At 44.1% G+C, this 27000-nt stretch overlaps 1 protein-coding gene across 1 annotated transcript in view; it reads right to left on the reverse strand.

The window, feature by feature from the left end:
• Window positions 1-27000, reverse strand: part of ABCA13 (ATP binding cassette subfamily A member 13) — a 2435905-nt gene that overhangs the window by 1308664 nt on the left and 1100241 nt on the right. Inside the window, exon 32 of the mRNA XM_069216941.1 lies at window positions 5807-6037. Within this exon, the coding sequence (XP_069073042.1) occupies window positions 5807-6037 (231 nt within the window). The remainder of the gene's footprint in view (window positions 1-5806; window positions 6038-27000) is intronic.

Raw genomic sequence — 27000 nt, forward strand, 5'->3', positions numbered from 1 at the left:
ACTACATGCATAGGCATTTTGCAATTAATCAAATTGCAGGGAGTCAATGAGTAAAGTGGGCTTTCCACTGAACTAAGTTGTATGGTGTGGTAGGTAAACGTAAAATATGAATAACAAAAGACCAATGGATGAATCCTGATACCCAAAACTCCCTCTTTGTATGCGTATTACAAATTACTTTTTTGAAAAATAGTCTGGGGAGACAACTCAATCTTTCTCTAAGGCCAAACCTGAAAGAGTAAAAGCATGTAAGAAAAACATACATTAGTGCTCTAAAAGAAAACTGAAAGGATCTAGGGAAAAAGCGTAAATACAAATCTGCCTGCAACTCTCCGTGGAGAACTCAGAGAAAGACAGATCATACCCCTTAGAGACAACAGTGAGGAACACTACCAGCCACAGAGCTCTGTCTGCACTGACAAAACCTTTCTGTGGCCATCATTGGATTCCTTTTGTGTGTAAAGTAGTAACCTAAGCTGCAGTGGAGTACAATGGCATACATTTGACTATCCAGACTCTCAAACTACCAAACGAAACAGGGGACTCACTGGGTCTGAAGGTACTTATCAATTGTTATGATTCAGTGAAAAGGTAACAATTTTAAATGGAGCTGATGCACACAAGATCAAATCAAGTGTAATGAGCCACAGTTCATATGCAGGAACAGTACAGAAAGGGTGGAGCGTGGCAGCATTTACCGCTCTGCTTCTAAACTTTCAAAATTGGGAAACTGGATGATACATTGATTCCCATAAATAGAGTGAAAGTTTAAGCAAAATAATGTTCCTGCTAAACAGAAAGATTTGAAAGAGTAGGACAACCCCTCTCGGAAGCCGAACCTGGGCAGCAAATGTGCAAAAGAATCCGGAGATGAACATGGCCACCTTGCTGCAAAGAATACTGATGCTCTCTTCCTCAAAATGGAATATTTCCAGGACGGTTTATGTAAATTACAGAATACCTCAGCACAATTTTAAATGAACATTTTATCTCTTTGAATAGAAAAATGTAAAAAGAGACATCAAGACGGAAAAAATAGGTTGAAGTTTTGATCAACATTATTGAGACTCTCCTTAGCATTGTTGGGAGAAATTATCATTCCAAGAAAGAAATTTTGCAATAAAGGATCAGATGCGAAAAATAAATGCTAAATGTGATGTCTCCGAATATGGATCTAGCTTATAGCATGAAGAACCATAGATTGAAACACTAAGGAACGGTGCCCAATAGAGATCGCTAGAGCACACAGACTGGGTAAAATGGGTTTGGTTAAAGGCTCAAGAAATACATTGACCAAAAAAAAGCTTTCATTGTTAAGGAATGCACCATAAAATTATAGGGCTAACAGAAATCAAGGAAATGAGATCTAGGCTTGCATAAACTTATCACAGAATATGCTTGCATGTGTCCAGGTCCGGAAACGTACCCATTAACCAGAACTGTTTCCAGAAGCCACAATGTCACCACCCACTGAAGTATTTGGAAAGCAAGTGCCCTCAATGAGCTGCCATGTTGTCAGTAGAAAAAAATAAATATGTGTTAAAAATAAACTCCTTACTGGATGAAGACTTTACAGGATTGACAAAAACCAGGAGTCATGAATCCAATAGTGGAATCTTCTGGAGTAAAAAGTCAGGATCAGAAAAGAAAGGGAGAGAGGAAACAAACAATGGAACACTGTTTTTTGTCCATCAAACCAGTATGAGGCTCTTATATAGTAAAAGAACAGGAAAAGGAAATTACATCAAAACCCTGCATGACAGGAAACATCATGGTTTAGGAAAATCAGGAAGAAACCAAGGAAGAAATAGCCATGATGGAAAAGTAAAAGAAAAGAGAATGACAATCTGAAATGGACTAACTGTCGAGCAGCTATAAAAAGCAGCTGAAAACATCAGAGAGGCTTATGCCATTTTGGAGCTGGAGGAGCAAAGAGCAGCAGTCAGGAACACAGGAAGCCAAGGAAAGGTAGTCTGAGGTAAGAGAGACTTGCTGCCCACACCCGTGGGCTTTTTGCAACTTTTTCTGAGCCTGAGCCCCGGGGAACTGCAGGACCACACAAGGTACAGCAGTTTCAGTGCCCAGGCAGTTGAGACACCTCATTTGCAACGCTTTGTAGAAGTGGAATACACATGCTCATGTACGAACTATTGAAGAGAGAAATCCCTATGACTGTTTAGATTTTGAATATCTCTTGAGGTGAAATAAGCAATATAGGGGGAATGATTCTAGGAGCAACAAATGAAGGAAATGATCTTAGAAATATAAGAGCAAAGGCCTGATTTATAATTTGGCACAGAGAGTAGTAAATGCAACAGAGTACTCTATTCTACAAACTCTCGGCCGCCTGCCTCATTGCACCTCCTGACATATTTTGAGCAAATGACGTACTGCCTTTTGTTTTCCTGTCCAAAAAAACAAAAACATGTGAGAAGGTTTGTGAACAGTTGTATTACCTAACAGGGGCCGTCAACCAAACTTTTTTGTCCATTGAAAGGAATCGCTGTGATGGCTGCTCCTCTCAATGTACAGTGATGACTGCTGGGCCGGCGGTCATTACTAAATTGTCAGACAGCAGTTCTTCACAGTGGGGGAGGTAACATCCTTTGCCATCAAATGCTAAATCATAGCCTAAAAAAAGCAACAGAGAACTGACAATTCAAACAATGTGAGGAGAAGGGCAGATGACAAGTGAAAGGGATTGCCATCATAGATCAAGCATTCATAGAATAAGAGCACTTATAGGTGAAGGCATGTCCTTTTCTAAGAATATGTTCCCATGAGGAACTTCTAATGGTGCATATATAGGATCGAGAGTCTAAAGAGCTGTGGCTTTTGCAAATCCTCAGATTCAGTCATTTAGATGGTTTGTGACAGCTAAAACCCTTTTCTTCCAAAAAGCAACTCCTTATGCTCATGCACGTCAATTCACCAAAAGGCCAGGGGTTGCGGAAGTGACATCATGCACCATTTGACCTTTGCATTTGCTCACACACACAGGCTTACACATAACACACAATCAGACATACACACACTCTCACACATAAACACACTCTCAACTGCATGAGTGCACACTACATACTTTTAAAAACATTTTTTTATTTACATCAGCTGCTAGGGAGGGTCATATTTCAGTGAATTGTACTCCTTTGTTATTATACTAATAGAGAATAATATGTTATTATCCACTATCAGTGTAATGTTCATTAGGACCAGTGTTTCTGGCACTGAATTTGCCACATCTGTGGAGTCACAAATGAAATGCTATGGGTCAAAAGGGGCAAGCCAGGAGTTGCAGCTGTGACCTCTGGCAACTCCTAAATGACAACCATGCTTATGGAATGTGTTTATGTTTTTCATCCCAAATATGGTCACAAAACATTGATATTTTATCTCCACCTTAAAAGAGGTGGTAGCCGATTTGCAAACGGGAAAGGAGCCCCCGTGGGACTCCTTCCCCTTTGTGAATGTGAACAAAAAACAATTTTAGGAGGTGGTAGTAGACTAAGAGCCATGTGTCTTCTCCTAAAAAATATTTATAAAAGTTGTCATTTTTTTTAAATGCATTCCTGTTTTTATTTTAGGAAAATGTGCTGCATTTAAAAAAAAAATGATTCATTCATTTAAAAGTAATCACTGACATATGAGTATCCTGACCCCCAAGAGGCCATCAAGCCTCTAGTCAAACATATTAGGTTGCAATATGTGACTAATTTTATTAATATATATGAGGTAGGTTGAATTGCGACCCACTATGATTTCATATTTTGTGAATTGACGTAATAGTATAGAGGTCAGTACACAAAATAAAAATGTATTCTGTAGAAAATTGCAGCCCCTTTTACGCAATCCAATTTTAGCACCTGGGGCCCAAATTGAGGAGATATGGGAAAGCTAAGGGCCTGATTATGACATTGGTGGATGGGATCTCCATCACACACATGTGATGGATTTCCGGCCCGCCGTTTTACAAGTTCCATAGGTTATAATGGAACTTGTAATACAGCGCACGGTATAGCCGCCATTTTTGTGACGGAGTATCCCTTCTGCCAAGGTCGTAATCAGGCCCTAAGTTTAATAGCAAGGGTATTTTACTGATACACTATACACATTGATTATCATACATTTTCTCAAAATAAAAATTCTCTTGGCAGTGATGTCCACCGAGGTAGTATTGGTAATCATTTTATGTCGTTATCTCTAAAATAAATGTTAAACATATTTTTATATTAAACATTATTATAAATTAATCTTAAATAAACATAATCAACAATGTAAGTTAACTTTGTGACAGGCCCTTAATGTTAGCAAAAATAAGTCAATTTCCACTTCACTGAAAATGTTTAACAGCATTGAAATGTAGCACCGAAATTTGATTTCAGTGGACAAGTAAGTTTACAGACATTTTGGCCCATCATTCTGTGAACTATAGAAATTAGTGACAATGAATTATCATGGTATTACCAATAGTTTTGAATATTGCTGCAAACAAATTGCCACCACCCAAGTTACCTGCTGTGAAACAAATGAAAAGGGAGTATAAAAGGGGCTGCTCCTTCACAATGGTGAAGGAGCGTTGCCCCCCCTGGCTAACAGCCAGCAGCTGAAAAATAATACTATATTTCACTATTGTTTTATTTTTTAGCTGCTGGCTCAGCCAGCGTGTGAAGGAAAGGGCGGGGCTGGACCATGGGAGGAGGGAGGGGGAGGAGGAGTGGAGTGCACTGAGTGCACATTTCAGTTTGGCCGGCTGTCTTAGGCCGGCCAAACAGACATGCGTACTTAGGTTTCTCCAACCTGGTTGTGTTGCACAGCCGGGTTGGAGAAACTGCACAGACTCCCATGCAGTGTCTTAGCAGCAGAACAAGCAACTCAGACCAATCCGGGCACTGCTTTCATGCTAGGTAGCCTGTGCTGGTGTCCCAGGAAGTGCTGGGATGCCAATACCATCTGTAGGGAAGAAGAGAGTTCAAAACCAATGTTGGTTGACAGACATAGTTGAGTTGAGTACTTTGAAAAGATATAAGCAGCAGCAGAAAAAGCTGTGATGGTAACATCCTAATTGACTTGTGAAATATTATAACAACACAAGATTCATTATTATGAAAAGAAGTCCCTTAATGCCCACTAGTGCCCTTATTTCCTTATTTTCAGGCTTCTGTATGGTCACTCTATTGACTACATGGTCTGAGATGCCATGAGTAGGCTCTGGTATAGAAAAGTGCCCCATCCAAATTAATGGTCGTGAGCTTAAGACTATTGCAACATGGTATCTGATTCTGGGTGGGCCCCCACAACAACATGCTGCGTCCTCCCTCCCTTCCACAACATACTGGTGGTACACAGGCAGTTTGGTAAGCACAAAATGTTGGTGTGCCACAGTAGTAACCAATGTTGAAGTAAACAGTAAGCAAGTATCATGCTCAGCTAAATGTATACAAAGTAATAATAATGTTCTGCTGTCACATGCACAGGAAACCTGAACTGAAACCGCACACAAGGTTGCCTTGCTCTAATTCAAGATTCCCCTCTGTCAGACAGTGCAAGCGGCAGGGTAGTATCAGCCCCCCCAACATTGATAGCCCCAAGTGCTCAAAAAGAGCTCAACAGTATCCTGGTCATCATCTGATTTCAGTATGTTCTCAGTAAAGTGACGTGTCATCCAGTGTTTAGCTAAAGGAGTAACTACTGCCCATAAAACCAAACTGAAAGATTTGCCCCTACATATCCTTTGTTATTTACTTTAGTGCATTAATGTATAGGCTTAGTATATGGAAGTAAAAATAGCGCTGCCTAATTACTATACCTCTTCCAAAGTAGTATCTGAAATTCCATAACCAGTCAAATGTAGCATTTGCATGTTTTCATCCAAGGCCTGAAATAGTTGTTCAAATGCTGCCTTTTCGGCCATCGCTGGAATCATGTAGGTTATCTCTGTACTACTTTTCTCTTTTAGGAAGGCATTTGGAATAAATGATTGCACCAAAGATGTGATTTGAATGGTGCCTTCTGGGTCTTGATTATCAAACATGGAGTGCTGTTTTAAAAAAGAGATAAAAGAGAAGCATTAAATGCACATTCAACTATCCAATGAAGATGTAAGTTTGAAATTATGCAACAAGCAAACACATTGAGGAGCATAATACATTAGAAATCCAATTTTGATCCACAACTTTAAAAATCCTTGACCCCTTCCGGCAGCAATAAGAAGCTTCTCCAGCAGACCTGTGAGTGATAATAACCTGATGCGCCAGGCAGCGATCCTTCTTGTGAAGACCTTCAGGTTTCTCTTAATCACAACTCTGTGTAATTTAGGATGTTGATAGGACAGGAGACATTGACCTGGCACCCACTGCTATTTTTCACAGACTAGCAAAAGAGAGAAAGGCCCACCAGGGCCATCAGACATACTGTAGCTGGTCTTGTGGCAAGACAGCATGGAAGGTAAGGTACAAGCCCTCCTAAACCATAGGTTTAAATATGGACATTGGTGCTTCGTCCTATAACACTGGAAACTGTCAGACAAATGCACAAGTATATACAACTTTAATGGATTTCAGTAATCATCAAAAAGGACACCCTCAAATAAATTTCTGTCATAAACAAAACATACATGTTAACAAATACTGATACAACATCGCCCTTCTGCATGATCTGCTGTAGGATTTAATTTTTACCCCAGCCTACTGGAATACTTATTTAGCATTCTGTAGCATCAATGGCTAACATGTGCATTATGTTAATCCTTTATTGACTAGACATTTACGTGACCCACCCTTGAGCAACTACACATGTTTTCATGGAATTTGTGAGAATTATTTGTGTCAGGTAAATAGGGAATTAAATGCAATTTTAAACAGGAATAGAAGTTGTGGGTGTTTGACATGGCTTTTTCTGCAGGGTTATCCTGAAACTTTTTGCTTTCATTTTTTTTTCTGAACCCATTTTTTTGGTGGCTTTTAGGACTGTGTGAATCGACACCTTACCTTCCTTGTGAGACCTCAGTAAAGTGGTACTGCATGTACCCAGGACCTAGAAATTAAATGCTAGAAATGAGCCTGCAAGACATAGTGTGCCACCCACTTAGGTAGCCTGTCAAACATGCCTCATGCCTGTCATTGCAGCCTTTGTGTCAGTTTTAAACTGCCATTTTGACCTGGCAAAATAAATATTTTGCCAGACCTAAACCTTTATTTTTAATACATATAAGTCACTCCTAGTTTAGACCCTAAACAGCCCTGTAGGGCAGAGTGCAGTGCATTTAAAAGGTTTAAAATGTACTTTTAAGTTTTAAATATCCTGGTAGTAACAAACTCTTAAATTTGTTTTTCACTACTGTAAGACCTATGTTTCATAGCAAATCTTAAACAGAGCATAACTTGGGACCTGTTGGACTATTGTTTATGATATTTGGCTGGATTTGCTTCTGGTGGCAAGCCATAGCCACTTGATCATTTTCAACAGGTCTTCTGGCCTCTAACAGAGGCACAGTTTGCTGGGCTCATTAGCTGCCTTCACCAGCCATCTCCTCTCTCTGGGTCCTGGTGCTCCTCTCCTTCTGGTCGGGGCATCATGCACAGCCCCTCTGCTACCAGCCACCCTTCTGCTCACACTCCCAGACCCTATAGCCTCCCAGTTGTCTGGAACGGTGCATACATTGGAATGGGAGCCCAGGTCTTTCCTGGGGGTCCTCTAGGGGAATAAGGGGGCCAGAGCAACAGGCGCAGGAGAGGGTCATGAAGTCCTGCAGGTCAGCTGAAGACCACGTTCTTAGTCTTTTTTGCAGGGACTCAGGTGGCTACTTTTTCCAGTTGGTCATTCTCTCTACTGTTGTTGCCTCCAAGGTCAAGGACACACATCTCCGAGAGTACTGTGGATGGCAGCCTGGAACAATTCTGTGTGTGGCAGAGACTCCTGGCCCCTTCCTAACCAATAGTGTAAAATTTCCCAAGGGTAACCTTACCCACTTTTGCAGCATTTCCTGTGACCCTAATGCAAACAATCCCACAGAGTCCCTCTCTGCCTCAATCCAACATGACAGAACCTTTCTTCTCCTATGCAGAGATCAAGTGCCCACCACGAGGTGTGGCCACAGAAAAGAGCAGCTCCTTCTTTGTGGTTACTCTAAACATGTTCTGGGAGCACTCCCCTCCTACTGGTATTGGAGTCAACCCAACTAAAGTATAAAAGAGGTGGCAGGTTCAGGTGTTAGCTGCACCTGCCTCTGACACAGAAAGCCCCTTTGAAGATACTCAAGTTGCTGGGCACAGCCCGAGGACATCCTGTGAAGGGAAGGGCAACTACCGCGCCACTAGTCCCTGTCCTGGAAGCAATTCATACTTCACTAAAGGAGAACCATCCAGCTGCCAGGTGACAGTTGAGTACTTACATAAAGGCCTCAAGTGGAACTGAGTAAGAAAAAAGTAACTTTTGAAAAGTATCCTTTGCTTAGTAGGCAAAATTTGTTGTTACAGTTAAGATGAATTTTGAATAACTATTGAAAAGAGTCCTTGAGATATTTTTCTAGCTGCTACCAAGCCAAAACGTGACAATGTAGCCAAGTGTTTCCCTTTGAAAGCAGCCAGCTTTGCTACATAGAAAAAAGTGTTTTTTTTTTTGCTGCAAGGAAGTGTAGAACATTAAACTTACATGCCCTACTTTTAAATACCATGCACCCTACCCTGTGGGCAACAAGGCCTGCTTCGGGGTGAGTTAATTATAATTAAAAGGAAGATTTAGGCTTATCAAAACGGTAAAATAAGGAAAAATGTATATAATGCTGTGAGTAGTGCTGCCATTTTGGCTAGAGTAATCCTCCATGCCATTGATTTTTACAGGGTTTGCCAGAACTTCACACTGCTTCTCAGGGCTGATATCACTGATTTTAAATTACCTTCATATAGGTGCAGATCTGTCCTATAAATTTGGACTCCCAGGTTCCTCATGGTGAAAGGCTCCCAATTACTTTTACCAGTAATGATAGAGGGTCTTTCAACCCCTCAGGAATAGGATATGTATGCACTGGACTTTCCCTAACTTTTATGTCCCGACAATATGCTGAATTGCTAAATTGTTCCAGGTGTCTCAGGGCCACTAGAATGTTTGCACGCTGCTCTCGTAAATATAGTAGCATGTTATCTGCATCCAGTCATATGTGATAAGTTATACCAGCTATCTCAAGAACCAGCTTCCGTTGTCTCACTTTGCTTACTAGTGGCTCTATGGCAGTGGTACATAGAAGGCACATAGAAGGCACCGTCTTGGTTTTCCTTAGGTCGGGGATCTTCAAAATGGGGAGTGGGGCCCTTTTGGGGGCCTCAAGTGATCCAGGGGGTGGGGGGTTCCAGGCTCTGCCCAAAAGAAGCATTATGCTGATAACAGGGCTTTGTTTTAAGCTGAAAAAATGAGAAGCAGTAAACCTCTCTGTAATGGGCCGTCACTAACATGTTTTGTCAAATGGGAATTGACTCCAAATACTCTTAAACACCCCACCCCACTTCAGTATTAACAATGCGGATACTTTTACAAGTTAGTAAGGCATGCCTGACCAAAATAATATGTTTGGCATTACGTAGTTGATTCAATTTTAAAAACAGTGACAGAACTGCAAAACGTAAATAAGTCTAGACACATTTAAACATTGCCAATTGAACAGAATATTTGCGAAAAATTCAGAGGGGGGGCCCAATATTTGTTTTCCACTGGGGGCGCAGCATTAAAAAGATTGAAGATCACTGAGTTAGGTGGTCCTGGATGGGGGTGATCTATATGTACACTAATCTCTTAATATTAAATGTTGTATTCCAATTTGAGATGAATTTGCAGTCATCAAGGTAAATCAGCCATTATATTTTTGGGAGGATTCTATGAGCTAGGATTTTAATTAGCACCTTATAAAAGGTAACATAATTAGGTGGCTGAAGTTAATACTAGTGCACTATGCACTATCTTTCCAGTTAGGAACAATTCAAGCATAAGAGAGAGAGTGTGTGTGTGTGTGTGTGTGTGTGTCTGTCTGTGTGTGTGTCTGTGTGTGGGTGTGAGCATGCGTGCAATAGAGGAAATCATCCACTCCAGTATCCCCAAATCAGAACAGAAATCCAATAACTTGCAGCATAAGGTGGAAGTATTCCTGAAAAAAATCAAATATCTTGAAGGTACAATATCATGGATCTTTTTTATTGATACATAGTTCATGTTAATATATCAATAAATAAGACCCATCCATATCATACCCTCAAGACATTTGAATTTTTTCGAGAGTCATTGTAACTTATGCTGAAAACCTTGTAATCAGAGTGGAGTATTGAAAGGGATTATTTCGAAGATATGTCAAGCTAATACCTGCCCTGCTTTGGTAGGACAACAATGAACGCTTCTTAAGACATTTGGGCAAATCCTGCTAGATCCTGTGCTATTGCATTTTATTTGTGGATTTTATATGGCAAAAGGTCCAAACCTATTAGTGTGAATTACATGAGAGCAGGAAGAAACTTCTGCTTAACAAACATCATAAAACAATCTTTTAGCCCCAGAAAAACAAGTAACATACTGTTGAAACAAGCAGGGAAGAGACAGGATAAGAAGTAGTTAGCTAACTATTATAGCAGCAAGTAACAAAGAGAGCAGAGAACAAGCATTTCAGTCAACATAGGAGATGCAAGTAATTGGAGGGAATTTCCAGAGCCTTGTTTCACTACTAGAGAATGCCTGTCTCATGAGTTGTTCTTGGCTGAATGCCAGAGATTTGAGAAAGGAGGTATTTAGCATTTCTAGATCTTCCCTGAGCTCCATAGGCATTCAGTTCTGCAACCAGATAGGGGCAGAGGAGTTATGGAGGACATTATGAGGAATGCATGTAGTCTTAAATTGGGCTCTTGATTTTATTTTATATGGAGCATTGCATGGCAAGTACAGAGGCAATGTTGTAAAGTTCCCTACGGCCTGAAAAAGTGGGAAGTTGCCTAAAGTGCTGCTCTCAGAGAAGCTTTAGGGAGACCAAAGATAAATTAGTTACCGTACTCTAGGCCGATACTTATTGGATTTTGGCATAGGGCAGTGCAGGAACTCACCTTGCTGTACTGCCCTGCATCAAAAGGAAAGGGCAGGAATACGCAATATCTATGGCATACAGCACATTTCTGTGCTTTCCCCCTGTGCTGATGGTGTTTTGACAACCCAGCGCCAATGCAGGATTGTTTTTTTGCAGCAAGGGACAGCTTACTGCACAAAAACAATCATAGGAGGCATTTTCCTCTTTGTAAGTTTGCTGCAGAATGTAGCACACATTAAAATAGGAAAAAACAAAGAGAAATAAAGATATTTCTCCTTGCTGCCCATCCCCTGGAGAGGAGTAAGGTTTTGGTGCATCCCCAGGTTTACAAGGTCTTGTAAATCTGAGGATGCATCAAAATCCATGGATGTTCCATAACACCCATGGAATGCCTCCCCAATGCAGAGTAAGGCAAAGCAGCGATTTGTGCTGCCTTGCTTTACTCCATATTTATGTGACCATTAAAAGCCACGCTTATAAATATAATGATTGAAAGGTGTGTGCTGCCATTGCATCAGAAAAAGTGATGCAACAGCAGCACAAGTGGCTTTTAAATATGCAATCCTGGCTTGAAAATAACAGTGCCTGGAGTACAGATTTCAAGTGTTGATCAGGAATGAAATGCCTGAGGTCCCAGAGGTAACTTAGGGCCTAATTTTGAGTTTGGCGGTGGTGTAGTGTGGTTAGTTGTATGTATCCTTTGCGCATTAGCTTCAGGCTTTAGGCCTTTGTGCACTTTGCCCTGGATGTATTTTTATTCATTTGCTTGCAGCTTAGAGCCTCTGTGCACTTTGCTCTACATGCTTTTTATTAGGCTTCGTACTGTTATTTTTCAAAAAGCCAGTTCTACGGTCTTGTTTTATATTCATACCACACTGTTTAGCCTACTTCAGCACTGGAGTTCTCCATAACACATTCCTGTTCACTCTGTGCTTCAGTCAAGGATACAGTCTGGTACATTGCCGATAGACGTGGTAGGAGTTTAGTCTTTGGCATTTCTGCGTAGGGACATTTTGTGAACACGCTGACATGTTAGTTATAAAAACACTTCCTTGTCCCAATACACGCAAGAGGGAGATTCCGACCAGGGAACCACAACTAGACGCTGACTGCCTCGTTGCAGATGCTGAACCAAGATCACAGGCCTTTGCTCAGGTATGAGGGCTGATGTCTCCCCAGGGATTCAGAAAGGCAAGTTAGAAGCTTAACATGCTGTGCTCGAAATAGACCAAGCAGAGGGAGAGTAGAAACTATTAGACACCATAATAGCTTTGTTCTTATGTTTTACTCTCCTGGTACCTATTTCAATCCTACTGTGTTGTATGGTTCTGGTTATTGCGGCTCACGCCTTATTATCTAAAATGCAGTCATTTTATTAAAACATTATATAAAACTTATACTGCCTTTGTCATTTGTATATGAGATCATACTGTAAATGAGAGAGTTGGTTTGGATCTGAGTGACCACGACTTCCCTGAGAAGTTCCAAAGATATCATGCGCTCGGCTGCCCAATCATCTCTTCCCCTTGGGAGAAATGAGGCACTGCTAGTTAGCCGGAGCAAAAAACAGATTTAGGGTGACAGAGTTCCTTACACGTGGGTCCGACTCAGTCCCCCACACCGTGATCGATCCTGCTGCCTAGAAATCCAGTAGTCTCATTTAGGATAATGAGAGCCCACGCGACATGGCGCCGCCAACGATTGGTCTGGCTCTAATATTTAGGTCCGGCTGACTCTCTCGGTCTCATATATATCTCATATATATTTTGATTCCTCAGTTCCGTAAGCGGAGACGTCAGTGGGGCTGAGGGTTTCCGCCACCACGGGATAGGTACATCCTATTACTTAGTGGTTGGTTGTTCAAGCTTGAACTTTAAAAGCAAAACCAGATATTGGTGTGCCTTCTCTGACCTAGTGCTGTTTTTTACAAATGGCGAATCCTAATGTAGTGAATATAGCAATCAATATGCGACAACCGCTCACAGGACATCTGGTGGCACATGGCCTGACGGTCCAGGGGGGTCCGGTCACTTTTGTGGTGGACGCCCATGCAGCCTATAGAACAGAACTTTTTTATTCTTGGGTCGTATTTCCAGCAGTTGATGGGGGTACAAACACTTTTCACGAATACACTGTTGCGAATGTCCCTGGACAGTACAGGGCATATGCATACTTAGAGACACCTTTATCTTATCAAGAACACCATAATTGGCTTGATGGCACCCTCCCACACACAGTAGCACAGGTACAGTTAGGTCCACTGAGTAATGATGGTCCAACCTGGCCTTTATTGGCTACTTACACACCATATCCTGCGGTTGCTAACTTGGCAGTGGCTGACGTTCGTCGTTTATATATAGACTTGGCAACTACATACAGAAGATTGGTTCAGTTTGTAATGCAGGCATTAAGGGCCATATTAATACTTTTTGACGCAAAACTGCGCTAACGCAGTTTTGTGCCAAAAAAATTCGCCCCGGCTAACGCCATTCTGAAGCACCATGCAGGCGCTGTATTTATTTAATGGCGTTAGCGGGCGTTAGCCGACCGGCGCTGCCTGGTGTGCGTGAAAAAAAACCACGTACACCAGGCAGCGCCGGCGTAGGGAAAAATGGCGTTTGGGCGTCTAAAAATGGGGCAAGTCAGGCTGAGGCAAAAAAAACGTCTTAACCCGATTTGCGCCATTTTTTAATGACGCCCATCCCCCATTGAAATGACTCCTGTCTTAGCAAAGACAGGAGTCATGCCCCCTTGCCCAATGGCCATGCCCAGGGGACTTCTGTCCCCTGGGCATGGTCATTGGGCATAGTGGCATGTAGGGTGCACAAATCAGGCCCCCCTATGCCACAAAAAAAAATTAAAAAAAATACTTACCTGGACTTACCTTAATGTCCCTGGGGTGGGTCCCTCCATCCTTGGGTGTCCTCCTGGGGTGGGCAAGGGTGGCAGGGGGTGTCCCTGGGGGCAGCGGAGGGCACCTCTGGGCTCATTCTGAGCCCACAGGTCCCTTAACGCCTGCCCTGACCCAGGCGCTAAAATCCAGCGCAAATGCGGGTTTTTTAGACCCGCCCACTCCCGGGCGTCATTTTTGCCCGGGAGTATAAATACGACGCAATAGCATTGCAGTCATTTTTTAAGACGGGAACGCCTACCTTGCATATCATTAACGCAAGGAAGGTGTTCACGCAAAAAAATGACGCTAATTCCAGGAACTTTGGCGCTAGACGAGTCTAACGCCAAAGTATAAATATGGAGTTAGTTTTGCGTCGAATTTGTGTCGAAAAAAACAACGCAAATTCGGCGCAAACGGAGTATAAATATGCCCCTAAATACTAATGCAGCGCGTGCTGCTCCGGCGCACCCACAGGCGGTGGTTCCGGGTATCAATCCGGCCACTGTACACTCAGTTATGGGTAAGGTACCGGCTAAACGTGAGGAAACTCCATTTTGGCTGGCGCAAAAAATTAATACGCTGGAAGCAGTATTTCCCCATACGGGACCTCAGGATAAACATAGAATATTGACGATGTGTTTGCCGTATGGGATGGTTCCTCCGGTGGACCTTTGTAATACCTGGGGCACGGTGTTTGCCGCGCTCTACACTATGGCACATGGTACACCGACATTAGCTAATTTACCGGAAGTGCTTAAACAAATTCAAGATGAATATGGGGCTGCCCCTGCCTTAGATTTGGGCATGCAGTTAATGGGCAATTTTGCCGCAGTTTCTTCTATTATTTTGAGTAATCTCAAGGGAGAGGCAGCAGCACTAGCAGTGCGAATGCGTCTTCGGGACGTTCCGCAGATTAATCAGGAGCGGGAACTTCCGAGAATAATAGCTGAGACATATTCCAGTATTGGTCGCGATAGCCTAGGGGCTAGACCGCAAAAACCCCAATTACAGGGTAAAAATAATAAAGATAATGCTAAACAACAGCAACCTGAGGGTACTAAAAAGCACTGGGAAAAGAAAAAGCAAACACCTAAGAAAGATGGGGGACAGTCTCCGCAACCGGAGATCCCGCAGAATAGGTATATTCTCAGGAATAGGGATAATTTGAAGACGCCTGATAGATATCAATATACTGATACACGCCAATCTCGTTCCTTTCAGGACTCCTCGGACAAGAGAAGTGAGAGAGGTGGGCGGTCAGAGCGGAGAACGGAGTACGTGAAACCAAGACAGGATTCACAACGCTCAACGGAGGTTTCTATTAAACAAGAAGAGAAACCGCTGCAACAAAAACAGCAATTTAAAAAGAAGAAAGTGCCAGCAGTCTCAGTTAGATATGCCGCTCAAGAAGAGAGTTCTCTTGACGAACAAGACATGGGCGTTGGCAGTGTTAGACAGCGCGGCAGAGGTCACAATAGTTCGCCGGAGTCTTCTAGAGCATCTGGAGGTGAAAGCAACTGATGACTTCATACAAGTCGAAACGGCGGATATGCGAGTCTCTGACCCTGATAGAGTATATCAAGTGACTCTGCAATTAGAAGGGGACATTGACCGCATTGTACACGCCATCTTTTGGGACCATGTGGTAAAATCATATGATGTTCTGCTGGCCGAACAAGATTGGCCGCCTGACTTTGTTCGCGACTGTCCAGTGGGGGAAGAGGTTATTACACCTTCCTTCTCACCACTTGTTCCGAGAGAACTAGCGGAGTCCTATAGTAAATTATGGGCTCTTGCACAGGCCCCCGCTCTATATAGAAATAATGTGGGGTGGGATAGACAATCACCTTATCATGAAATTCCAATAAAGGGTGAACCTCAGCCGCAGCCGCAGTATCCTATTAAATTTGAAGCAAGGGCATCGGTTAGGAATATCCTTACACAATTGGAGTACCAGGGTGTAATTGAGCCCTGTGTCTCGCCGATGAATAATCCCTTATTTCCGGTTGCTAAACGGGACCATTCATATAGGATAGTGGTGGATTACAGACATTTAAATGGTCATACGCGCACATATGCAATACAGAATTCACATAGCGCAGCGCTTATGAATAATATAGTGCGTAAAAAATACAAAACAACGTTAGATATCTTGAATGTATTTTTCTGCCAAAACATAGCACCCGAAAGTTGGGACTATACCAGTTTCAGTGCGTTTGGCTCTCAGAAAAAGTTTTGTCGTTTGCCTCAGGGGTATAAGAATAGCCCAGGACTATTTTCGGCTCGTGTAACTGAAATTCTGCACGAGTTGGACCCTGAAGCGTTATCATATGTTGAAGACATATATCTGACAGACGATGAGATTCTGCAACATCTAAGGCGTGTATCGCGCATTGTTGTGGGGTTTGCTGAAATTGGCTATAAGTTTAATTTTAAGAAATCGAAGATTGCCTTCCTCAGCGTCATTTTCCTGGGATATGAGTTCTCGAGTGAGGGCAAGAGCTTAGCGCCACATTTTTTGGAGAAATGTGCTTTATTGCAGCCTCCTAATACGGTTCGGAAGCTCCAGTCATTGTTGGGGTTTCTGAATTTTGGCAGAACTTACATTCCTGATTATGCTGTGCGTATAAAGCCCTTATACGAGTTGATTCGCCCAAATTTTTCGAGTAGATTTTGGACGATTGAGCATACACATATACTACGAGATTTGCAAACTGATCTCTTAGCAGTTAAACATTTACACAAACGGGACAATAAAACGCATTTAGTCATCAGGGTGATACCTGGGGCTGTTGGGTTTACATATGTCACCTTTAATGAGGGTGAGACAGTCCCGATTGCATACAAGTCCCACTTGTATTCTGCTGCAGAACAACGATTTGCGCAAACTGAGAAAATACTCACTGCCGTACAGATGGCTGTGATTAAAGAAAGACCTCTTGCCCAGGGCCAACGCATTATTGTCGTTTCCCCGACTCCGGCCTTAGAGGCTGTTACAAAAGCGAGTGTCCCTAATTTGAAAGCTTTACACCCACGATGGATACAATGGGCTACGTCTTTGACAGCCACTGATGTAGATTACATATTTGACCCTAAACTGCAGACTCAAGAATTTCTTCAATATGAAATGGAGTACCCAGTTCCTGCTGACAAATTGCCTATTGACCAATATCAGGTGGTCATGTATACCGATGGCTCTGCGCAACCAGCGGTTGGGACTAAACAACAGTATTCTGCTGCATGTGTGGTGGTGAGCGGCACTATGGAGGGGGAAGTGTTCTGCCCCCGACATACTTATACTAAAACCTTGGGAGATTGCACAGCACAGCTGGCTGAGCTCAAAGCTCTATTGTTAGCGTTGGAGCACGGCGATTTTAACCTTGCTGGTCTGTGACTCCTACTACTGTGTTCAGTCTTTCAATGAATATCTACACTATTGGAAGTTGAATGGGTTCAGAGATTCTAAGGGTAACACCTTTAAACACAAATTGTTGTGGGGTAAGGTTGCGGATCTGAAAGAGACGCTTCCTAAGGTCCATGTTGTGCATACACTTGGACACCAGCGCGTTGGGATACACGTTGCTGGGAATACTTTGGCTGATGAAGCCGCGAAGTCGGCAGTGGCTGTTGCCACTGTGGCCGCAGTGACTCGTTCGAGTTCCAAACCAGACACAGAGATTTCGGCTGCCATAAAAGCTACGGCTGATGGCACGCCATTTCCTAAAGGATTTCCTTCTAAGTATCGTTACTGCTTGAGTAGTGCGTTCAATGCTGTTGTTAATATTCCAGGCATTGGTGTACGTGATTTACCAAATAAAATTGAGAGACCTCGATTAATTTCTGCAGCACATGAGGGGGCGGCATCTGCACATGCTGGTGTGGCTGCCACTATTTCGCTTTTACAGGCTTGTTACTGGTGGCCTGGTCTCTATAAAGAGACAAAGCAATATGTCCTTTGTTGTGATGTTTGTCAACAAATTAAAGGTTCATCGGCTAGACGCCTGCAGCAGACGCCCCTTCTAATTTCAAACAAACCTTTACAGTGTGTGTACTTGGATCATTGTGGTCCGCTGACACCAGATAGTGCATACAAATATATATTGGTAGCTGTAGATTCATGCTCCAGATTTGTGTGGGTCTGGCCACAGCGCTCGGCTGACGCTCGGACTGTTATTAAAGATTTGCGCATCTTTGTCGATACATTTGCAGTTGCGGCTTTTCATTCGGACCGGGGCCCTGCTTTTGCCTCTAAGGCATTCAGGGACACCATGGCTTCGTTGGGGGTCCAACTCAATTCTCGTCTCCATTTCATCCCAAGGGAAATTCTGTCGTGGAGCGTTTAAATCGTGATTTAAAGCAATCCTTAACGGCCAGAGTTATAGGTACGGGTCGTAGTTGGCTAGCCCACCTGTATGGAGGGCAGAGAGCACTTAGGGGCATATTTATACTCCGTTTGCGCCGGAATTGCGTCGTTTTTTTTGACGCAATTTCGACGCAAAACTAAATCCATATTTATACTTTGGCGTTAGACGCGTCTAGCGCCAAAGTCCATGGAGTTAGTGTCATTTTTTAGCGTGGACACCTACTTTGCGTTAATTATATGCAAGGTAGGCGTTCCCTTCTAAAAAAACGACTCCTAGGCATGTGCGTCGGATTTATAATCCCGGGCAAAAATCACGCCCGGGAGTGGGCGGGTCAAAAAAAATTACGTACGGCCGCTTTTGCGACGTTTTTTAGCGCCTGCAAAAGGCAGGCGTTAAGGGACCTGTGGGCTCTGAAGGAGCCCAGAGGTGCCCTCCCATGCCCCCAGGGACCCCCCCTGTCACCCTTGCCCACCCCAGGAGGACACCCAAGGCTGGAGGGACCCATCCCAGGGACATTAAGGTAAGTTCAGGTAAGTGTTTTTTTTTATTTTTTTTGTGGCATAGGGGGGCCTGATTTGTGCCTCCCTACATGCCACTATGCCCAATGACCATGCCCAGGGGACAGAAGTCCCCTGGGCATGGCCATTGGGCAAGGGGGCATGACTCCTGTCTTTGCTAAGACAGGAGTCATTTCTATGGGGGATGGGAGTGAAAAAAAAATGGCGCAAATCGGGTTGAGGCGAAAAAATTGCCTCAACCTGACTTGCCCCATTTCTTGACGCCCAAGCCCCATTTCCCCCTACGCCGGCGCTGCCTGGTGTACGTCGTTTTTTTTAACCCACACCAGACGGCGCCGGCAGCTAACGCCGGCTAACGTCATTCAATAAATACGGCGCCCGCATGGTGCTTCAGAATGGCGTTAGCCGGCGCTAATTTTTTTGACGCAAAACTGCGTTAGCGCAGTTTTGCGTCAAAAAGTATAAATATGGGCCTTAATAACTTGCCTAGAAGGTCACTGGGGGGTCGTACTTCATATGAGTGCCTGTTTGGAACACGAATGTATGTTCCTGATCTAGATGGTCCTGGTGTAGAGGCGGCAGATACGCCCTTTGACATAAATGATTGTGTCACTGTTTTGCAGGATTTACAACAATTCCGTGAAGATAACTCTTCTGCAGGTACTGCCTCCTCAGGAATTAAGGATGAGCCAGTAACTCGTACTGGTTGGATACCCAGGATTGGGGATCTAGTGCATGAAAAGGTCGCAGTAAAGAAAGAATTTGGTCCTTCTTATCGAGCACCTGTCCCTGTGTTAGGGGTTAGCGGCACGAGAACTGTGATTTTACCGCCGCTGCAAGGGGCCAAAGGAAATCGCTTTGTTTCCATTGATAATGTCAAGTTACAACATGTGGCCGATTCTGCACAGCAGACCAAGAGGGACACCCAGTAGTTCCGGAATCCCTCTCACTACTGGGGAAGAAGTCCCGCTGCAGGTGATTTACACCAATGCTGTTTCCTCTCCGAGCTTGGGGAGGGTGGAAGATGATCTTGCGATTGTTCCACAGACAACGATTAATTTGGAAACTTTTGATCAAGTTGCTGTACGTTCTACTGATGTTTCTGAACATGTGGTTTATAGTGTGCCAAGGCGAGAGCCTCCATCTGCTTCTTTGTTCACAGTTGCACCTTTTACAAGAACTGCCTCTGGCTGCTTCAACGACACTGATGATGCAGTGACCGGCTCCTCGTCCTCGATGTCTTTGGTCCGAGGTCCACGTAAGCTGCTGTGTTGGCTTAAACGCACATATTTTGTTTTTCCTTGGAACTATTTGTGGCTTTTTATGGCTGTTATGACTCATTTTTTGTGGTTGGGACTTGTGGTTACTTTTTTTCTAGTAATACATGGTCATTCTCTTCATGAACGATCTGACATTGAGCACGTGGAGACTGTGTTAAAACCACATTTTTCGTCTCATATGGTTCGAAGAGACTTGTCCAATGGAAACATTTCTGCAATACCGATTCCAGATGGGATTGTGTGGGATAAAGTAATGTTTGATATATATGGTCCCACTGAATTGATTCAAATACCGTATGTCCTCAAGTTATCAATGAATTATATTGTTATACCAGGCATTGTTTCTGATGATTGGGATGTGAAGACAGTAGATTCTATGCTGACAGACTTGCAATATTATACTGTCTATGACGATGAAGATGCTTACCTATTTAAAGATAATCATGGTGACATGTTTTGCTACAACTATTATGGACACCACTTTATTCATAAAGCAAGTAGACCTAAGTCCATATTTGATTATGTGCAATGGGAACATTGCCCAACTCCTCCACAGGGGAGTTCAAAAACGTATTATGATAAATTTGCATACTTTTCTGGGAACAATCAACAAAATGCTAAGTCTTACTATTTTAAAGTTACTCCGTATGCTAATAAGCAAATGTTATTGACCGATACTAAATTACTATATTCAAATTTGTTTGTGTCTAAACTTTCGGTTGAGGGGTATGAATATTGGTTTAAGACTGTTGGTTTGAAAGGTGTCTGGGGAACGAAAAATTGGCAAATGCAGGGCAGGGACACATTATTTAGAGCATGTATTATCCCTGTGCAGATGATTTTCCTCAATGACACGGTACAACAGACTAGCTGTTTGGGCTTGGCAACGATTAGAGAGTTAAATTTGCCTAGTATACCTGTCCCTTCGAAATTTAACAATTGGCAGCAATATGTTAATGCTACGTTTAGAGAGTTTACACACTGGGTCCAGAATGGTACGCTTAACACTTCATTGGTACATCCGGGCGGGTGGTTATTATGGCCTGTAGACACTAATAGCCACCAACCTCATCTGCGGCGTCCCCCAAGGATCCTCCCTCAGCCCTACGTTGTTCAACGTCTACATGGCCCCCCTCGCTAAACTGGCCCGCCAACATCATCTCAGCATCATCTCCTACGCCGACGACACCCAGCTCGTCCTCTCCCTGACCAAAGACCCGCTCACCGCCAAAACAAACCTCCACGAGGGACTAAAAGCCATCGCCGATTGGATGAACAACAGTCGCCTGAAACTCAACTCCGACAAGACGGAAGTCCTCATCCTCGGGCGCACTCCCTCGGCCTGGAACGACTCATGGTGGCCCTCCGACCTCGGACCCCCGCCCACCCCTGCCAACCACGCAAGAAACCTCGGCTTCATCCTGGACTCCGCCCTCACCATGTCCAAACAGGTCAGCGCCGTCTCCTCCTCCTGTTTCAACACCCTTCGAATGCTCCGCAGAATCTTCAAGTGGATTCCAACAGAAACCAGAAAGACGGTGACCCAGGCCCTCGTCAGCAGCAGACTTGACTACGGCAACGCACTCTACACAGGCATCCCAACCAAAGACATCAAACGACTCCAACGTATCCAAAATGCCTCCGCCCGACTGATTCTCGACATACCCCGCCGATGTCACATCTCCCCTCACCTGAAGGAACTCCACTGGCTCCCGGTAGACAAGAGGATCACCTTCAAACTCCTCACCCACGCTCACAAGGCGCTTCACAACACCGGACCCTCCTACCTCAACACCAGACTTAACTTCTACACTCCAACACGTCAACTCCGATCCGCCAACCTCGCCCTCGCCATCGTACCCCGAATCCAGCGCAAAACCTCCGGCGGCAGATCCTTCTCCTCCCTCGCCGCCAAGATCTGGAACTCTCTCCCCACACCTCTACGCCAGACCCAGGACCTCCTCACATTCAGAAGGCTCCTCAAGACCTGGCTCTTCGACCGCTAAACAGCAGCGCTCCACGCCCCCCCCCCCCTCCCCTCAGCGCCTCGAAACCCTGACGGGTACATAGCGCGCTTTATAAATATTGTGATTGATTGATTGATTGATAATAAGTGTCATCAACGTTTTGTGACCTCTTCAGGGGGGTTCAGGACTAGTAGGGCAGACCCTCGTTACATTTCACCAGAACATGCTGATATCATAACTACCTACAGCGTGGGAAAGCTTTGTCAGCAATGGTTGAAGTCGTCCACGCTGAATGCAGTTAAATCACATCTCACGTTACTGTCTAATGATACTGACTTACAAGATTTTTTGTCAGGACCTAAGGTACCACGGAAGAAACGATTTTTATACAAAGTATATAATGAGATTTGGAAGCTTTCACAGCAGGAGGCAGCGGCCCGGTTGTGGCAAATTGATCAGGACAACCTGATGCAGGCTTTGTCTGTTGTAGATAATGGCATGCATACCCTTTCTGACCGTGTTTACACAATTGACAGCATTGTTTCCTCTGCTATAGACATTATTAAATCAGATATGTCTTCTTTATATCATGGGCAGAGTCAGACGCGGTCCATCATGCAGCTGGGTTGGACTCTTCAGACCTTGAAGGCAGGTCGCGTTCCGTGGCAGCACATTCGTGCCAGAGAGATCTTTGTCTCCTTTAATTTAACTTGTCAACAACAGCTGATGGCTAAAAAGGAAGCAATGTATGTCATGTTGAATATTGAAAAATTGGAAAAACTGCCTTTCACAGTTGCTGAGATTCCGTCAGCTGAGTGGTTGATTCATGGGGTAATTAATCTGCCTATCTCCACTCTGCAATTTACTTCTTGTTTGAAGCACATTCCGGTGGGTAGATATGAACGGTTGGGAGACAGTTACATACACGAGGTGTGAGAGCTTCCCTTTCTATACAGATGTATTAATGGTTTGAGGGAGGTTTTTCATAGCGGTCGTGAATGCGAAACTTCTGTCAGCCATTCCATGGTTTGTAAACAGCTGTCCTTGCATGGAGCGTGTAACGCTTCGATCGCTAACTTAGCTTGTTATCTGAAGGTAGTTCCAGTCCCGGTTATTAAAAACACTTTCCAGATGCTTTCTAACGGCAGTTACATTGTTCTTAACAGCGAACGCTGCTGTGGCATGCGTGCCGGAATAGTTTACGTTGTCGTTGTCACCAAGGCCGTTACGTGCTGCGGGAATGTGTTGTTTCCCCCCACTCAAATTAGGGAGGTAGCGGACATCTGGCCTCATATTGCTACTTCCAAGGTTAATTTCGACAAGTTGAGTCGACTGAAGGCTTTATTGTTTCAAATGCATGTGGCCCTTACATCTGCTAGCGAGACCTACGCACTACAGGTGGCAAGGTCATCAGAGCCCGCGCGACAGTGGGACCGCCAGTATTCTAATATGGTATTATGATGTTTCCTCAGGGCTGACTGGCAGAAACAGTGCAAAGGCATTGGCCTCGGCTCTCAGGGAGAGCTGAGGCCACTGCAGCCAAACACAGCCCACTTGGAATGCGCACTGTCTGCCGGGATAGACAGTGCGCATTCTGAGTGTGCTTACAGGGGTGCCCCTGCACTGTCCACAAAATGGTCATGGGCAGTGCAGGGGCCGTCCCGGTGGCCCCAATTCTGCCTTTCCACCAACCTTTTTATGGGGGGGACTCCACTATGAAAAGGCTGGCAGAAAGGAAAGTCTTGATCAGCACTTTCCTGACCACGACTTTCACCATCACCAACCTATTGGGATCTCTGATCCTGGTAGTGGCAGTGGTGTTGTGGCACTCTGACTGCCAGCATCGTAATCTGGCAGTTGGACCGCCAGGGATGCGGAGGGTGGACTGCCACCGAGGGTATGGCGGTCCTATGGACTGCCGTACTCATAATCAAGCTCTTAGTTTGTGGCATGCACATTTGTCAATTGCTAAAATTAGCTTCTGGAGGCGTGATGGTGGTCAAGATTAAAGCCTAATCATGTGGCATTCTGCACAATGACCAAATTGCAATTTAGGGGAGAGAAGGGTTCCAGCCACTCTTGCATAGGGAGATCAGATGTTTTTTAGGGTGGGTAAGACTTGCTGTAGAAAAAGTATGCAAAATTACAGCTAAATTCCATGAGATTATGCACAATTAGTGCAAAATGCAACAGAACATGAACAGTAGCAGACAGCAGCCACTTATGCTCTATAAACGCATTGTTCCTGCTTTCGTCTGGCAGGTGTTTTGTGCCAAATTACTTGTACAGGCATAATCAATAGTTCTTACTACTTTTGCAACAAGAAAGTAACACGTAATCACTGAAATTACTCTGATTACTTCGGTGTGATTAAAATTTTACCCAGGCATTATTTTTTTTGAGGAGATTATTAAACATTCACGTCTAGTTGGATTGAGTTTTTAGAGGAGGTTGGTCATCCACTTTTTAACCTTGTTAAGTTGGTGGAGATAAGATAGATATCTTTAGATATATCTGAGGGTTATGCACGTATTGAGGTTCAAGATGCAGACTAAACAGTTTCAGGGAGAGGAGAGAGCATTGTGGCACCTCTTGTTTTAGCTTGGATTTGCCTGAGACAGAACTCTCTATTTTCACTATATGTGAGTGGTTAAACAAATAGAACCCATGCAGGGTTTGCTGATGAAATACCTTGGAAGGAGATTTTGTTAATGTCAAGAGTCTACTGCATCTCTGTCGAGCCACTCAAAGGAGGTCATGCATTTTCGTCAAGCTCCGTTGAAGTGAATGCAATGGGTCATCCTTGAGCTGCACTGAGAGTCATAGTCGAGCTGCACAGGCTGTGGATTCTATGTCGTTGAGCAGCCTCTATGTTGATGTCGATGTGGCAGAATTTATCATGCAGTCGAGGCCATGCTTCAGTTTTTGCAGGGATCAGCTGCAGAACAATCTTCTGAGGCCCAGGACTGGAGGAGAGCACATCAGGAAAGGGTAGGACTCACAGATGGCAGAGTCCAGCAGCACCGGGAGAGTTGCAGGCAGTCTTTGATGCCCCTGAGACAGCAGGAGAACAGGGGCAAGTCATCAAGCTCTTGCAGAATCTTGGATTTAAGGATGTACAGAACAAGTCCAGTCCTTCTCCCTCGAGAAAAGAAGCACCAAATCAACACAGGAAAGCAAGTAGCAAAGTGGCAGTCCCCCCTACAACACAGCACACAGCAACTAGTATGCTATCACAGCAATGCAGTTGGCAGAGTGGCAGTCCCTTTTGCAGCACAGCTGTCCTTCTTCCTGTGAGAATTTCCTTGGTTCTACTAATGGTCTGAATTGGTGGGGTTTTGGGGTCCATTACTTATACCCAAATGTGACTTTGAAGAGGAGGAGACTTCAAAAGAGGCCATTGAAGACCACATGGTCCCTGCCCTTTCAGTTGTGGCTCCAGAGACTCTACAGGGGGGTATGCAGCCCTTTGTGTGAGGAGAGGCCCAGCCCTATTTAGGTGTAAGTGTCAGCTCCTACCTATCACTTAGCCCAGGAAGACGCACTAGCCTGGCGATGGGCCACCAGGATGCAAATGTCACACCGAAGATCTCTTTGTATGTGACTGTCTAGAGGGAATGTGCAAAGCCCCGCTGTCATCCACGCTAGATGTGTATTCAGAGACAGGCAGAGGCACAGAATGGTCAAAGTAAGAAAATGCCAACTTTCTAAGTGGCATTTTCGGACTTACAATTTAAAATTCTACTTTCACCATAAGTTGTGATTTTAAATTGTGAGTCCAGGGACACCAAACTGCATATTTCTATCCTGTGCCAATAGGAAATTACACTTAAAATATGTACAAGGAAATCCCAATGTTAACTTATTGGAGAGATAGGCCTTGCAGTAGTGAAAAACACATTTTCACTACCCTGACATGTTAACCTTAAAAGTATATGTCCAACATTTTAAATACACTGCACCCTGCCCTTGGGGCTAACCAGGGCCTACCCTAGGGATGGCAAATGTGATAAAAAAGGAATGCTTGGGCCTGGACTGGCAAGTGTTTGCACTTGCATCATTGAAATGGCAGTTTAAACCTGCACACACAGACACTGCAGTAGCAGGCCTGAGACATATTTACAGGGCTACTGTAGTGGGTGGCACAATCAGTGCTGCAGGCCCACTAGCGTAATTTAATTCACAGATCCTGGGCACATTTACTGCACTTTACTAGTGTTGGACCTGGCTTTTTGACAGGGACATCCCCAAACTTTTTGCCTCCTTCCTCCTATTTTTTCTGACCTGCTGTTGTTGGCTTTTGACCTCTGAGCACTTTACCACTGCTAACCAGTGCTAAAGTGCATATGCTCTCTGTGTAAATTGTACTATTGATTGGTTTATCCATGATTGACTATTTAATCTACCTGTAAGTCCCTATTAGAGTGCACTACATGTGCCTAGGGCCTGTAGATTAAATGCTACTAGTGGGCCTGCAGCACTGGTTGTGCCACCCACCTCAGTAGCCCCTTAACCTTGTCTCAGGCCTGCCATTGCAAGGCCTGTGTGTGCAGTTTCACTGCCACTTCGACTTGGCATTTAAAAGTACTTGCCAAGCCTAGAACTCCCCTTTTTCTACATATAAGTCATCCCTAATGTGTGCCCTAGGTATCCCCTAGAGCAGGGTGCTGTGTAGGTAAAAGGCAGGACATGTACCTGTGTAGTTATGTGTCCTGGTAGTGTAAAACTCCTAAATTCGTTTTTACACTACTGTGAGGCCTGCTCCCTTCATAGGCTAACATTGGGGCTGCCCTCATACACTGTTGAAGCGGCAGCTGCTGATCTGAAAGGAGCAGGAAGGTCATATTTAGTATGGCCAGAATGGTAATACAAAATCCTGCTGACTGGTGAAGTCGGATTTAATATTACTATTCTAGAAATGCCAC

The sequence above is a fragment of the Pleurodeles waltl genome, chromosome 2_1, assembly GCF_031143425.1.
Source record: "Pleurodeles waltl isolate 20211129_DDA chromosome 2_1, aPleWal1.hap1.20221129, whole genome shotgun sequence".
NCBI lineage: Eukaryota > Metazoa > Chordata > Amphibia > Caudata > Salamandridae > Pleurodeles > Pleurodeles waltl.